At 36.7% G+C, this 16276-nt stretch overlaps 3 protein-coding genes across 8 annotated transcripts in view; 2 read left to right on the top strand and 1 right to left on the bottom strand.

The window, feature by feature from the left end:
- Positions 1 to 6080, top strand: part of LOC105264299 (neuronal PAS domain-containing protein 2) — a 44350-nt gene extending 38270 nt beyond the window's left edge. For 2 of the 3 annotated variants that reach the window (XM_011301093.1, XM_011301091.1), the window contains 10 exons: positions 242 to 315; positions 377 to 475; positions 1725 to 2034; positions 2146 to 2403; positions 2662 to 3341; positions 3684 to 4047; positions 4322 to 4369; positions 4539 to 4579; positions 4656 to 4799; positions 4960 to 6080. In XM_011301093.1, the coding sequence (XP_011299395.1) occupies positions 242 to 315; positions 377 to 475; positions 1725 to 2034; positions 2146 to 2403; positions 2662 to 3341; positions 3684 to 4047; positions 4322 to 4369; positions 4539 to 4579; positions 4656 to 4799; positions 4960 to 5052 (2111 nt within the window). In that variant the 3' untranslated portion in view covers positions 5053 to 6080. The remainder of the gene's footprint in view (positions 1 to 241; positions 316 to 376; positions 476 to 1724; positions 2035 to 2145; positions 2404 to 2661; positions 3342 to 3683; positions 4048 to 4321; positions 4370 to 4538; positions 4580 to 4655; positions 4800 to 4959) is intronic. The other variant, XM_011301092.1, reaches the window with a different exon arrangement.
- Aplip1 (JNK-interacting protein Aplip1) lies at positions 5322 to 11958 on the bottom strand. 2 transcript variants are annotated; one of them, XM_011301094.1, is made up of 7 exons: positions 11805 to 11958; positions 10357 to 10569; positions 9610 to 9821; positions 9285 to 9533; positions 8617 to 9053; positions 8161 to 8339; positions 5322 to 8075 (listed from the first exon to the last, which is right to left on the bottom strand). In XM_011301094.1, exons 1-7 carry the CDS (start codon positions 11885 to 11887, stop codon positions 8003 to 8005), a joined length of 1446 nt encoding a protein of 481 aa, XP_011299396.1. In that variant the 5' UTR covers positions 11888 to 11958; the 3' UTR covers positions 5322 to 8002. The 2 variants fall into 2 exon arrangements, with proteins under 2 accessions (XP_011299396.1, XP_011299397.1); XM_011301095.1 differs by having other exon boundaries at positions 9610 to 9800.
- Positions 11959 to 14400: 2442 nt separating this feature from the next.
- Positions 14401 to 16276, top strand: part of Trh (tryptophan hydroxylase) — a 5637-nt gene continuing 3761 nt past the window's right edge. The window contains exons 1-3 of one of the 3 annotated variants that reach the window (XM_011301089.1): positions 14401 to 14461; positions 14558 to 14680; positions 15686 to 15790. In XM_011301089.1, the coding sequence (XP_011299391.1) occupies positions 14582 to 14680; positions 15686 to 15790 (204 nt within the window). In that variant the 5' untranslated portion in view covers positions 14401 to 14461; positions 14558 to 14581. Of the gene's footprint in view, positions 14681 to 15685; positions 15791 to 15993; positions 16116 to 16276 lie in introns of those variants that run through there. The other 2 variants (XM_011301088.1, XM_011301090.1) reach the window with 2 other exon arrangements.

Raw genomic sequence — 16276 nt, 5'->3', positions numbered from 1 at the left:
AAAAATGCGAAACAGGTGCCAGATTTTTCAGTAAATCCCGGCAAGTGGAAACACCGCAGTAGAAACAAAATGAAAAATGTGCATTGAACCATGAGGCCGTGTTTTCCAATGAAAAATGTGATCCGTGAAAAATAGCCTTTTCAATTCCGTAAACCCCCGGTAGCCTCGGCGTTCTTCATCTCTAACAAATCAAAGAAGCCCCATGATATGAAAAGGAACACACTGTTAAAACATGTTACAGCTCTCGGAAGAGGCTCTCCAGGATTCCTTCCGGATCAATTCAATGGAGTAGATCTTGAACAAGTTTTCCTCGATGTAAGTTAAACGTGAGCAACCGTGAGAGTAGTGGAAATTGAATATTGCTTTTATTCCTCAGAGTTACGATGGTAATGGTGCTTTTGTCATAATTGTCACAACTACTGGAAACATTATACATGTGAGTAGGAGTGTGGAGGGACCCCTAGGACACGCACCAGTAAGTGAATATTATCATATATTTAAAAACATGTCAATGCTCCTGGTAGATAATACTCTGCTTTAAAAAAATACGATACTTTTCCGTGTAAGCAGAAGTTCGCATTTGAATTCAGTAGGAAAGGCTATACTATCACTAGGATGAATCATTCTCTCGAAAAATGTCAAAATAATCGGAGATTGCATTTTCACTGAATTGCGAGAGAATGCCTTTTTTTTTAAATTGTGATGAATATTCAATAAAAATCTGAAAGTTCATGAGGTTCTTGAATTTTCAATACCAAAATTCATCGCACTGAATTCAAATTTCGCGAGACTCCAAAAAAGTGCATGTTTTGCGAACTATCGATCACCCCAGGGCTGGAGCAATTAATATGCTCGCACAATTATTGAAGTCTTGATTGCGCCGCAATTTCCGTGATGAAACGACACTTTCCGGTGTAAACACGTGTCACTACGAGGAGAAGCTGAAAAACCTTGATAATACTTACCTTTTCCCTTGAGCTATGAGAGCACTTGATGCCAAGGATGCCTCAAATCTTTAAGCAATTGAAATAATTTATTCATCTCTCAATAAAAATGAATGATGCCGATAAATGAAAATACGATTCCGTTAATGACTTCTTTAATCTCTTCATTGACGGATATGTCAAAGATGGAGAATTTATTCTCGATAGAAATATCAAGAACATCTTCGAATTTTTAACCAACTCGTTGCGGAGACTTAACGATAATTCTCTCTGTCTGTACTTGACGAGGGATAATCATCTTCACTCCAGATTTATTTTTTACACATTCACATACTCAAGGAGATACGTCAAGTTGTTCCCCCAGGACGTCTGCAATCAGACGTCTATTGTGGGTATGACTACAGGGAAAGAATAAAAATTCTAAGGCGGGATTACCTGCGGTGAAAACAAGACTGGCGTCATACCCACGTCTACTAACTACAGAATTCATTTTCTAGTTAAGTGCTGAATTTCAAATTTTTTTTTCACTCGATTTCAAGCGATTTTTTGGTAATTATCTTATCTAAATTTTTACCCATAACTTGTAGGGATTAATTGTGATTGTCAATATAGTTTTTATGATTGGGAAGATGTACAGAATTTTCAGCCCGATTACAAAATCATAATCACTGAAATTGAAAACGAAAAATTGAGATAAAAATCGTGCACAGTGCTGTTGTCTTGATTTTATTTCAAATATGGAATGAAAAAAAGAGAAACCAAATGGCATTATCCTTCTAGACGGAGCTATTGGGAAAATCTCTGTTCAGTTACGTACACCCAGAGGACCACGAGGAGTTGACGCGAAATCTAACACTCACTGAAGTTCTCCCCTCGATAACTGACGGTTCCAATCAAGATCATAACTCCAGCTCGGACGACGATAGCAATCCAACCGTCGAGCCAAATTTTCGTGAGCAACGACGAAATTTTTGCATAAAAATAGCTCAGAGAACGAATTCCAGGGGTGAGCACACACAGTACAAGTGTTTCAATATCTCAGGAGTCCTCAGGTTTGCAGATTTCTGTCAGAAGCGAAAGGGCAATCGAGGTACGAAATCATTATACAACTCGAAACCATAGAATATCACTGAAATCTATTGAAAGCAATAGTCAACATTATTTTTTATTTCAATTACTTCACCATGGGAAACCATTACAGAATACACTTCAACGAGTAATGATGTTATTTTCGTGGGAATGGCACGTCTTATGCAACGACGTGTTACCGAATTATCGTTATTCGAAGCCACTAAACAGGAGTATGTGACACGTCATTTGGTTGACGGTCGGATCATCTTCTGCGATCATAGGATATCAGTTGTTGCTGGATACATGTCGGAAGAGGTTTCTGGCGCTAATGCTTTCCGCTATATGCATAAAGATGATGTCAGGTGGACGATGATTGGATTGAAACAGAGTAAGTATTTTTGATAAATGTCGTCAATAGCAGTTTAACAAAAGTGTCAACGATCTTTAAGGCATCAAATATTGAGAAATGGTAAAACACTGGGAAAAAAAAGCAAATTGTTCGATATTTTTGAATAATAGAATAGCATGAGTTAGAAATAAAAATTCCATGGTTAGTCGAATTATCTTGAAAATGAATGACTTCGTGAAAAAATATAAATACTCATGATAAAAGACCAAATAGAGTAATATCACAATGAATTTCTAGTGTACGATCGTCGAGAAGGTTTTGGATCGTCTTGTTACCGACTTCTCTCGAAAACCGGTGAATTTATCTACCTCAGAACCCACGGATACCTCGAGATGGACCTGAAGACAGGGACTTTCGAGTCCTTCGTCTGTGTAAACACTCTGGTTGATCAGGACGAGGGTGAGAAACTAATTCGAGAAATGAAGGATCGATATTCCGCAACGATCACCAATGCTAGTCGTGCGATAATCGAGCCAGAGTTGATGAAGATACAATCGAATTCGGCGCCAAGTGTGGAGGATCCAACTCAACTCGAGGGGGTGATTCTTCAATTGATCAGTGATCTGTCATCACCAGCTCCGGTCGATGGAAAATTCCCGAGCTCTCCGGGACCTGCTCCGGACCTCCAATCTGCCAAAGCCGCAATGTACTCTGATAAACTACCTCCGGTTTCAGTGCAGGCAAGCAAAATCGTGGGGAAGATGATCGAACAAGCTGGGAAAGGCAAAGGAAAACAGGTGAAGAGGGAAATGAGTAATGGATCTCCTGCTAGCAGTCAAGATGAAAAAAATAGCGAAGAGCCGCGGCGTCGACCGCAGGCGCAAGCATCGCCGAACAACCAGGACTCTGGAAAATATCGAATTGCTGACAAAGTTATTCCGGAACTCGATAGTTCTGGTGCTGATGCCCTCGGAGATGTGAGTTATTTCCCGATGATAACATTTTTTTCTTCATTTTTCAGCCATTAATGTCTCACTCTTTGATAGCTTTTTGCGCCAGTATTTCCGTTCATTACTTCCCTTTGACAAAAGAGAAGTATATAATTATTCATTTTTTACCTTGTTGTTGGAAAATTTTCTCTTACGTTTTCGACATAATTCCTGAAAGTTAATAATATTGGTCCGCTGGAATTTCGAAAATTTTTACAATTGAACTTGACATTTAATTGTTTTCTCGCTATAAATCGAGTTGTTATTCTTTACCTCTTACTGTTCTATTTATTGTTAACATTTACAATTGTTTCGTAATTTGATCTTCAGGTCAGAATGCAAGTGACACATCACGTGCGACCAGTGATCTCTCGAGGCAAAGATTTCTTTGAGATACCCCAAAAGCCTTCAATCCTAAATTCAGAAATAAATAATGGAGTATCACTAATCGAAGCTGAGGATGATTCACCGTATTCCGAAACAAATTCACCACTGGGTCATCGTGGTAAACCAGACAGTATGGTAATGTTCATAAAAACTGAGACCCTTGATATGTCAGAGGAGTCCTGTGGTAAACGACCGTTGGAGGAGCAAGACTGTGAACTACCAGATAAGAGACAACGACACGAGTTTTATGCTAATGAAGAGCAGTCAGACAACTCGAGTCTCCAGGATATTATGAAGTCGAATCCAGGTACAACTGTAGTGACATCGCCCACAAGAAACTCTTTTCCCAGCCAAGAGGACGAACTGTAGTGGCACAAAATATCCTCTACACATGTATGACACCACAGGAACATTCCAACACTGCATTTATCCAATTTCATTCAGAACGAAATTATTTAATCAATTCGAGGCTTAGCACTTCGTCATTTATACTTGCTCACGTCCTCTTGTGCCGTACAGACCACCAGATTTTTGTTGGATATTTCAAAGACAGAGATCCTAATTATGGTCTTTGTTTGTAGATATCTTGAAGATGCTGGACCAAATTGGACATCCTATAAATCCTGACAGTAAGTTGAAGCCCCTTTTATCACGAAATTCAATAAACAAGTGTTTCATGTTACATGTACTTGCCCGTCGGAGTATTGTTACAGCTACAAAAAAGATTTTTACACTTCTTCTGCCTGGTAAATTTAAATATTAGTTTTTAAATGATTTTTTCCTCCTTTGATGTTGTAGATGACTCTTCGAGGGACGATATTCTTCACCTTGTACCTGACGTATGTATCGAAGTTTATAAACACTTAATAACGAGTAAGCTGAAATGATAAATTACTCGTTTTCTATTCTATCAAGCAGGGGGTGGACGAGACATTGAGACAGACTTATGCGCATCTTCAGGACAGCATAGAGTACCAGGGGTCGCAGATCAATGAGTTGGGACTGGCATTTGAAAATTCAGAGTTACAAGCACAGCGAGAAAACTTCGATCAGCTTCAGGTGAATAACAAATCGAAATTTTTGTAGAGCTAATTGGGAAATGCAAACAGGTCAATCACTGGAGCTGAATTAACTCATTTCGTTTCACCACTTTACTACCGAAATAATTAAAAATTAATCATTATTCGGTTGGACTGAAATTTTTTTTTTTTTACTTCAGGCTGAGCACGAAATTCAAAAGAAAATGATTAAGAGCCTCCAGCAGGATCATCACAGTATCCAGGCCACCGTTAAGCAGAACGTAGGTGTTTGAGATAAATCCAAGAAGGACGAAACTTAAATTCTCCTCGTCCTTCGCCCCAGGAATTAAGAAAATCTAATCAAGTCCACAGGCTCACTGTCGCCTATTGTACCCCAGTGAAATGTGGCATACAACATTCGTACTTTAAGGACGTACTACTCCCCAGATGTTCTCGAATCAAGTATTCGTTTGAATCCAATCGCTGGAGGAGCCAACCAATACTACAAAATGACGGAGTGAATTGTTTTTCTTGCCAGATATCGAATGACTCGATTAAATTCTTTTTTTTTTTCAAATTGAGAGTGGAAACGACCAAGTTCTTACTCACTGATAAACGTCCTTGGATATTTCAGAACCACGAAAAATTGACGCACTGTAAGAAGAAACTATTTCGATCAAAAAAAAATAGTGACTGATGATGTTGAAACGAGAATGAATTGTGCAATCAACAGAGGGATTTCGCCGTGCAAATAGCAGAGGAAGATTAAAAGACTCAATAATAAGAGGAATAGAATCAAATGGACGAAACAATTGTGGAGAAAAAAATGCATAATTGCAATGGAGTAAACGCCTCATATTAAGACAGATATTATTGGACATTATTGAACCGATCGTAGCAGCAACAGGAGTTCTCATTTTGCTATTTTCAATGGCAAAAATTACACACAAACAAAATGGCTGAGTATAAACTACCTCTATCCGATGTGTCTATCAGATTTAGACTGGGGATAATGAGTAATGAACGAAGGAATAACAGAGAAAGGTTCCCATCTACTGTACTAGGCAATTACGACGTTAATACTAAGATTGTAAGTAAAAAAAAATGAAAAGAAACTGATTAAAAAAAAAGATGACGTTTGAATCGTTGCCATCGTTTTAATCGGCTCACCGTAAGACTGCAATGTTAATTTTACTATATACATATATAAATATAAAATATATACATATTATGATTATTGTAACATGAATTATTGATCGTGTACTACTAAGAGGCGTAGAGTGAAGAGGATTATAATTGGAGAATAGTACTGGAAAAACAATGCAATTTTTGTTATTCGCTTGAGTGACTTTTCAGTAAATGCACCCCGTGTACACAGGGACATACATCCTGACAAGAGTTCTGAGGTGAATTTTGGGATAAAATCAGTAGGAGGTGAAGGGAAAATAATTAAATTCTGTGGAGGAACGATTATCCTCTGAACTACAAGCTATTTGTTTCAATAATTCTCATGACGATTGGTTACAAGATTTTTCATAAATGATGCTTTTGACAAAAAAAATATGGAATTATTTGGTAGGTCATGTGAGACGAGGATGTATGTCACACGAGCATATACATTAGATGCATAATTTAGGGCTTTAAGCAAGTGTACTAATATACTTACGTACAATGATATTTACTGTAAATTTGTCACTGAATGATCCGAGGCAATTTTTACATCGATGACGACGTTTCAACGACGCTTTATGTCAATCTTGAAATTAATTTATCATTCTTATTGATATTTCGGCCTATTTTTATGAAATTGTTAATCGTCTTGATGTTATTGAGGAAAGTTTTTCTTTTATTATAAAATTGTGCAATGTAAATTTCGGGAATATGCCCTAAATGAAGACTTTGAAAGTGTTTTCTTGTTATCAAGTTTGACTTCTGCTTAATTATCACAGCAGTGGATCGTCGTCAAGTAATACCCACCTCTCATTGGATAAAGGAATAAGAAAAATGTTTCTATGCCTTCACTGTGAAGAGGAAAATATTGTAAATAATTTCTAATGAAGATAAATAACATGTATGTCGTACTCATCACATAATTTGTAACATTACCAGACGTGTTTCAGCACCGATTTTATGAAAATAATTTATGGTAATTTTATTAGAAATCGTAGCTCCCTCCCTGACTCCGAACTAATGTATAGTACAAATTTCAAATTCAAACTGTCTGTGTTTGATGTAATCCAAATATATTTTTTTTCTCTTTAATTATTGAAAATGATGAGTATCGAGGAGAAACGACAATTTTTATTATACATGTCAGAGGAGTTATGTTTTATCATGAGACTGAAAGGAAAAAACTTGAATCGCCTAATTTTATTTTTATACCATTTTTTTCTGAAATTAATAAGTCCATTGAGTTGCTCAAGATATTTTGAAATATTAATGTTTGCCTCTATAAACCGCAAATGTAACGAACCGCAATTTCTCTGAATTATAATTTTTTCGCAAACAATTGGATTTTAGGGTTTTTACAGAGAAACCCATTCACCCTACCTTCGATTATTTTAAAAAGTCAATAACTTTGTTCTATTATTATTTCTCGTTATTTTACTGACATGAATGAAAATTCGGAGTGGATGCAGATGTGACACAGACAGTCGGCACTATGATTATGATACAATAAACATACCTAAGCATATTGTTTAAACATAACGTTAAAACTTTATAATATTGTAAATACGTTATTATATTTATACTTTGATGATCATAAATGAAAAAAAACAGGTGGCTTTTAATTTTCTCAAATATTTGTTTTTTTTTTCTCTTATTTATTTCTCAAACATTTCGATGAATATTTGATCCAGTGAGCTCTCCCATTGTCCTTGGAGACAATTAATATCTCATTCAAACTTTTCCATTCTCAATATTACAAAGACATATGAAAGCAATTCAAATGAATAATATTATGTGCATATACAGACTAAAGAAACCGGAAGTTATCGGAAGAGATGGGATGAATTTGCTCAAGATGCTTGTAGAAATGAAAATAATCACATGAGAATAAACGAATGAGGAGAGATTTTTGGGGTGAAATTGTCGCGTGGGTTTCTTTGATTTCAATTTTATTTTTTTCATAATATATTTATCTACACCTAATGGGGGTTTATGTACAGTGGATATCTGTAGGTCTCGTGGGCCTGGGGATATCTCAATATCCTGGCCTCCAGTGAAATACTAAAAGTAAGTTTACTCAATGTATATGTCCTCAATTGGAAAAGCAGTCTCAATGAATTTAGTGTAGAATCGGTGGAAGGCTCGTCTGAAAAAATATATCATGTCAAAAATTATGGGTTGCATAGAATTTCAGAATTATTTAACTGTTATTTTTTGTCTGAGAGACTTACCCAACTGCTTCAGCAACGGGCCTTGTCGACTCCTGTCCGATGAACACGTGACAAGCGAACCTTTGAAGGGTTGGATGCTTTGTGATGAAACCGAGGTAACGGTGGTCTCGAGGATGAAATGCACAGAATGATACATTTTTCAAGGAATAAAAATAATCGTGACACGGTCCATTTTTCTGCTGAAAACAAAAATTTTACATCTGACAAATTGCACTCTACTTTATTTCATTATTAAAATTCAGCCGACAAAATTAATAACTAGATAATATGACGTAATATCTTTGAGGAAAAGATTGCGGATGATTTCTTAAAATATAATAAGATTTGAATAATCGTTAGACATTATTTAGAAAATTATATACACATTTTCGTTTGCCGATAAATTTCTTAAAATCATTGGGTAAATCTTGCAAATATTAAAATGGTTGAATTAATTAGAAAAATAATTGAACTCACTCGTGGCTTACTCCTGTCTACCATACGCAATCCCTGATCGGACACCTCGAGAATACACCTCTGTGAATCCGGCGAATCCACAGATGTATTTCCAACAATTCTCCTGACAGCCTGACAAACCACCCCAGTTCCTTTGTGTGCGAGTGTCTCAACCGAGCCAAGGTATCCCAACAGATATCTCTCCCTCTTGACTTTTGGTGCCGTCGGATCAAAATCACTGTAGTCCATGTCGACTGCGTAGGCAGATGGGAAAATCCCCTGACGACCTGTTCGCAGGTTTACTCCCTCGCACCACAGGTCATCTGCCTCTTTCTGCACGTAAATTGGATCACCAATTTCGAGGTCTATTTCGTCGTGATGACGGGGAATAAATTTGTGAAGACCACGATGGGTTGCCTCCAGAAGTTCCAACTGGGTGAAGGGGATGCCCCCGCTCCCTAATAAAATAGCAACTCCAATTCAATTAAAAGCCCCCAAATATTGATCGCAAATCATTAAATAAATCATTCTTTGGATGTCATAAATCAATATCTCAAAATGAATGACTTCATGCAAAAAAAAATTTTTCATCCAATTATTTCCTCCCAGTAATTATAGAATTATCTCTTAAATCTATTAATTCCGTGAATGGCACAACTTCATTAAGTTTTTACGACGACATGAATCACCTGGAGTACTGCTCGGGGAAACCGACTCAGTATTCTGCAGAGTATTGCAGGGAATAGGAGAGACACTTTTAGGACCATTATCAGGGGAATGTGCAGTGCTATGACCGCTATCAGTGGCCATCCTCTCGCTGTCCGGTGAGCTGTCCTCGTGGCGAAGCCTCGAATGGCATTTTCGAAGTACCAGGTGAGGCCTAGATGATCCAGTGGCACCTGCCAACTCCTCAGCCAGTGAGGGTGACGAATTCAGTGCTGTCAAGATGATAAATAAAATCATTGGAGTGGTTTCTGTTAATATTTATCGAATATCCATCGAATTTTTCGTTACATTTTTTGCTGTTGGGTATTTCCGGAAGTCTTCGTCGCCTCCTCTCGTTTCCACTGCTGCCAGGGCGATTGGGATGATGTTCAGGGGTTGCCCAGGAGCCCAGACTGGAGCACGAGCCTCCGGCATCGCTTACAGCACTCTCACGACCCGTCGATGCGAAGACCGCAGTCAAACTGGTGTATCTACCCCTACTGCTCAGTCCACCGAACAAGCTAATTGTAAAAAATTCCAAAAGCCCACAGGCATTTCGTTGTAAGTGCAAACTACTCTATACTTCACTCTCACCTCCATGTATATCAATCAATCATTTATACTACGTCATTCAATCGCATTCACCAGTCAAATCAATAAGATTCATTCACTTCACTCCTCACTCTTTCACTCCTTTTATTTCATTTAATTTCCACAAAAAATTATTTTGATTAATTTAGCGCAGTATTGAAAAAAAAATAAATGAAATTTCTTTGAAGGTAGTGTACAGATTATTAGCTCCTAGAATTGCTCGCTCTTATTTTAACGCCAAAATTCTTGAGATAAACAGATTTTTTTTTCAATGAGCGAGAGTACGCAAATGTTCTTGGGATTGACGTGACAGCTCCGCATAAATCCTCAGAAATTTTACTAGGAATTCCAATTTTCAAATGATTAATTTTCCAAGCCAATTCTTTAAAGCATCTAAAACGAATTCGGGCATTCTAGTCTACCGCTTGATAGCAGAATTTTTCGAGAGATTTTCTCTTCGTATACCTGAAATCGCTGTCAGCAACAATAGACGAATGATGATCCAAGTCTTCACTATCATCCCCGGAGGTGTGTCCACTCTGATTATCATGTCGATGGATCACCCCTGCATCTTCATCATCGGAATCTCCCAGGATTCCGCCGCAGGAACGTCTAACATCCCCATCGCTAGCCTGCGACGACGTCGGAGAGTCATCAAGCATGACATCATGTACAAGCCTGGAAAAGAAGTAATGAAAACCGGTTGAAGAAACTGAGAGCCGTAATCTGGAGATCGAGGAGGGCAAGCGAAGCCATACGTATGTCGTACAATTTATCAATATTTCCAGAACACCTGAAATAAATGTTTTCGCGAATCACTGAATTACGAATGCCTGAAAATGTCTCTCATGACAAAAATATAGATTAAATATAGCCAATTATTACATGGAACATAAATATAGCCTATATCATTTTGTGCCGCAAATATATATATATATATTTCTTATATCAGATATATTCCGGGGATGTCTGCATGCAGGAAAAAATTCTAAATGCGGAAAAATAAATTCATTAATTTCCGTCAAGTAAATTTATTTGGCCACAGTTACCTTTTTGCATACTGTGGCCAATATATATAGATGATAATAATTGATATATATTTCTCAGTGCAGAAAAAATGTCGGAAATTAAGTAAATATTTTCATCGAATTAGAACTTTGAATAAATTGATGAATTTTCGTCCTCGCGGGTCTCAAAATTTGTGAATTTTATGGAAGTGTCAGGGAAATTTTTAATTTCGTGATATTTCGACTGTAATCCACGTACGATGAAGCTGTCTTGGGAATCGGTAATTGGCTGTCAAATATAATGTCATCTTTTTTTTTACAAGTCAACCCAAATGGAGCAGCGCTCGTTCCTTCGGGTCATCTCGAGTATCGACGTAAATGCGAGGGGTTGAGAGGAAAGGTCGGGTTCGCACTGCAACTGCTACGAGACTTATCAAAAAGTCACCTTTATCAATTAAAAATTTAACACTGTGGTTGTTCATCCACCGCAGGTAGTCCAGAACCAATTAGCACCTCATTAACTACATAATTGAAAATTTGCCATAGGGTCAGTTCAAATAATTAACACTGAAAGTCACATATTCCACAAGACGAAACTCTCGAAAAATTACTTGTGCGTAAAAAAAAAATATACCTACATATCACATTTTATCACACGTCAATTTCGAAAAATTTTCGATTCCTAAAAATAATACGGAACCGATTCGAAAAACTATCAGATGAATTGAATACGATTTTTCGTTACTTTTGAAAAGAGAGTTCGTCAAATTGCTCTCGGGGTTTATGCAGAAGTCATTTTTCAGTGATTTAAACATGGAATCATATAAATGTACGACTGTATGTAGCATTAATTATTGAATTATAGAAAAGTGTTGAGTGCAGATGAGAATGATTAATAAGTCTTACGTGTAATTTGATATTGGGGTCTTGATATGCTGTGGCAATCGGTCGAAATAATGTCCCAATTCTTCAAACTCGGTGTCAGCCATTCTCACAATTTGTGAGAGGTGATACCTTGGAGGTGGCCCGACGGCGGTGGCACTCTTCGACGTCGACGTTGACGGCGAGACGTCTGCTGAAAAGCGCTGCTGTCGAGGGTAATATTGATTCTTCCTGATGCACCGAGACGCAAGCGCCGGATTTACACCCACCCCATGAGGTGAAGAGGGGTGGCAACGACGCCCCTTAGCAAATTAATAAGATACATGAGATGAGGTTCATTCGGCCTGTAACAATGCCGAATTTCACGGAGACGTACACAGAAAATAAATACATACGCCGAAAAAAAAGGGAAAAAAATGGAAACATATTTCGTAGACTGTTAGAAATTTCTTGAAATTCCAGTCAATTTCACTTGAATTTTCAATTATGCGAGTTCAATTTATTTATTTATTTATTTCCAAAATCAATTTAAATTGAAAACATTCACATAATTTATTGTTCATCTAAAAAATTCAGGAACATTGGATTTTCCTGTGATGCGATTATTGATTTTTCAGTGAAAGGTGGAATTCCCAGAGTCGTCGTGAGAATTCAATATCAAATACTATTCAATTTTCAATAGATTGAACAATCGGAGAGATTGTTATTTGAATTTTCCATATTTCGAGGGATTTTCACGGTCGGATGGATCTGAAAATCGACAATTACTTGAATATTCGAGAGAAATATAAAAAAAAATAGAAAATCTATATTTTTCATACCTTTTTCGAAATATCAATTTTCTTGTATTTAACAAGTTGACTTGCATCAAAATTGGAAAATTGTAGAGAAATAAACATGAATGTTAATCATAGTAAGGGTTGTGCACGTTTTAATTAATTTAATTGGGGGCGCAGATTCTGTCTTTCTTGAAATGACACGATCCCTAATGTAGAGCCCTCGAGTCGTGCTGAGAGCCCTGAAGAAGAGGATCTACGGTGTTTACAGAAACTGAATACCACACTGCGATAATTTGTAGCGAAATTTATCTTAGTAATCGTAATTGTATGCGACCCAGAGATAAAATAAATCGGCAGGATAAAACGCGCCGATGAATTCTATTCAATTTTACATTAACTGAGGATAATGGAATTAATTACTCGTTGAGTAATTAATTTTTTTTTCCCAAGTCACCTCAGTGGCATTTATCTTTGAATTGATCAACAATTTTAGATGCCAGAATCACTTGAAGATGAAGAGTACTTGTTGCAGTACTTGTTCAGATGAATGGGTGTATCACCCGTGGGAATTCATTGAGTGGAGAGTGATATTTGTCATTCGCCAGTAGAAAGATAACTTCAGAACCTGCAGTGATGACAATAGCCTTTTGTCATGAAAGATATGAGGATTTGTGAGATGTAGTGAACATTGGAAGATGCGGGTTAATTTATGGTTAATTTACTCCTCACCGAAATTAAGGACATGCACCCTTTCAATGAATCCTGCCTTTTTATTTTATTCCTAACAAATTTTTGTTCAATTCTGGTTTAATTTCAACTATTGGGGAATACACGGGTATTTTCAAGTACTCTATTCGGGTTTTATTACTGAGTCTCTGTCCGTGCATTATTAATTCATTTACTCATCTCGTGATCGAATTCCCGTCCGAGCAATCCTCTTAGAAGAACACGAAAAGATTGAGAATGAGTAAACATATGGGTGGGAGTGATAAGTGATGGGGTCTCGGTAATGTGCTGCATCTGATTGTACCAAAGAGCACGAGAAAGATAAAATAGTGGAATGATACACCTTACGAGGGTACTCTTTCATTAACCACTGTCTTAGTTCCGTTCAATCAAGACCCTCTCTCTCTCTGCTGGTTTCATTGAAAAATGTTTCTTTGTCACCAGTCATCGTGAATTACAATATCCTGCTTAACCATTCGAACCGACAACTTCTTAATACCTTATTAATTCATAGTAGGTGATCAATAAAAGCGTGTCCTTCATATTGTTCTGTACTGTTATCCAATCTGAGGATAAATATATTCTGCTTATCACCATTGTTCTTTTTGTTTTTTGTTTATAATTCTATTGCGAAAACTAGTGCACGGAAAGTTGTATTGTAATGTTGGAGAAGATAAGTCGAGATAAATATGGTTTTCCTTTTTGAATAAATAATTACACAAAGTATTAGGTAATATATAAAGTTTGCATAAATGAAAGTGTCATTGTTGGACTTAGGAGACTGGCACTTGCACTTGAACTTGCTGTTTACCCCATTGAACTTTTCAATTTCCATCCCCCATCTTCCTTCTGCCCTCCAAGGCTCCAGTGACGTCAGGAAATATTCATTGAAAAGAAGAAATGGTTGTGCTAACAGACTCGAGGAGGAATTGAATGAGCCAAGAACCCCCATGAATATCCTTCGATTCAACCAATGGGGAACATCGAGGATGAGGGAAAATTCGCGCAACCAATGGCAACTGTTGGTCTTGTCTTTGGCGAACGGAGGGGTTGAGGGCTTAAGAGGGCTCGATACCCACCATCGGAAGGCATTTGCTGTTTCAATCTCTGTCGAATCAGCTTCTTCCAAAGGTTAACAATATTCTCAATTAACCATCATATTTTAGCACTGAGAAGGTAAAGAGTCAAGAGTGTGAAATAAAATAAAATAACTCTTTACCTTTTCTTTTAATCTGCAACCGGTTGCAAGTAGTGAATTACTTTTCCCCCAAGTGTTCTGCATATCATTGGCATAACATGAGTGGATCAGGAAAGGGTTTGCTGGGCATGTGGCTCTACAGGAGAGGAGAAGAATGGGCTATCAAGGAAGGAAGTCCCATGCACAAATCTAAAGATGTGAGTTTACACTGAAAGTAAAAATCTAGATATTAAATTCAATTGAATTATACAATCCTTCTAATGAGATATTTAAAAAATCCAATTAACAATTCGACTGGTGAACATTTTTTATATTTTAAAATCTCTCAGATTGGAAAAAAATACTGCCAGGGGATATTGCCGAATAAAAATGTCAATCATAATTGATTTGAATTTCATAATTGAAGTTTTCATTTCATAATTTTATTGTGATTTGCTATTTATATTTGTTATATTAAATTAATAATGGAAGAATTAATTTTTCCATTTGGCTCGAATTCACAAAGACGGAGAAAGGAATTTATTTTTAAAAATCCCCTTGAAAATTTCCGGTTCTATAACAAAAAATGAATATCTAATTTAATGCTTGGAAGTCTAATGGGCATAAAAAAATTCCAACACCATATCCTGATTTTTTTTTCCCCCTTGACATAATGAAATGGGTTCTGTTTTTTCTCCTTATGTCCCATCACGTACGAATGGCCGATCTATGGGTCTCTTGACCAACGGATAACTATTAATATTCACCATGGCCCCCCTTAATGACTCCACACTAACTATTCAAGACCTTGAATCAGCGGAATGCCTTATTCCAAAGTCATGTAGAAAAAAAGTGAATGAAAAAAAAATTATTATTAGCGACTTTGATGACGAATTCCTCAGTTTTTGTTAGAAATGTTCAGTAGAAAATTTCAATCGAATGTAACTTTTAAACATAAATTATATGTAGATTGTCTCATTACATTTTATTATTATCATTATTTGAGACAAGGAAACCTGTTATGTTACATAAATTTTTGAATAAATATATTCAATTGTCTTAAGAAGCCAATATTCATATTTTTACAGTTCCGCGGACTTATTTCTTCTCCATATTAAATTTAAAAAACCGGAATGTCGAAATGATTTCACAATATTCTATAGGATCACTGCTTTAATGTCAAAATATAAATAAAAAATAGAAAATTTTCCGTTTTTATGAAGATGCCGATGGTCGAAAAACGAGAGCAATCAGACACGAAGAATTCCGTGGTATTTTCCCTGAAGGATCAAGTTGGAGGATTAGCTCGAGCACTCCAAGTATTTCAAGTACGTAATTACCGATAAATTCTGATTTTACAGTGGACTGGGAAAAAACGACAATTTTATTTGCTTGAAATGTTGTTTACGAGGTGTAGACGTTTGCAATGAATTAATGGGAATGGCTAGATGTCGAGTGCCCCCCACCTGGTTGAGGCCCATGGTCATCTGAATCACTCGCCTCTCAGCCTCAGTATTGTCAGTTGATTTGATGGAAACAGAACAGATTCCACTCTTACAAAATTCCTCCTCAAATTTCATCTCGAAAAACTTGAAATTTTCCACATTTTATTCACGTGAAATTTATCTTCATTTTTTTTTCGCGGAAAACTAGGTAATTTTTTCGGATGTTCAATGAAGTCCGAATTTTACCAAAAGTTAAGGAAAATAGTGAAAATTCGATTTGAAAATTCGCCGATTATTCGCCGGAATTCTCAATTCATTAAAAATGATTTTGAAAAACTCATAAAAGAATTAAATTGAAAATGTTCAATT

The sequence above is a fragment of the Fopius arisanus genome, unplaced genomic scaffold, assembly GCF_000806365.1.
Source record: "Fopius arisanus strain USDA-PBARC FA_bdor unplaced genomic scaffold, ASM80636v1 scaffold00020, whole genome shotgun sequence".
Classification (NCBI taxonomy): Eukaryota; Metazoa; Arthropoda; class Insecta; order Hymenoptera; family Braconidae; genus Fopius; species Fopius arisanus.
This window is presented reverse-complemented; position numbering and strand designations above follow the sequence as displayed.

Bases quoted from the DNA above. Each gene is read 5' to 3' on its own strand.
- Aplip1 (XM_011301094.1), bottom strand. From the start codon at position 11,887: ATGGCTGACACCGAGTTTGAAGAATTGGGACATTATTTCGACCGATTG. The intron at 9,054-9,284 runs GTGATTCATGTC...CTATTTTATTAG, and splicing joins TTCCCCGAGCAGTACTCCAG to GGAGCGGGGGCATCCCCTTC. The intron at 8,340-8,616 runs GTGAGTTCAATT...TTTTGTTTTCAG, and splicing joins TAGACAGGAGTAAGCCACGA to CAGAAAAATGGACCGTGTCA.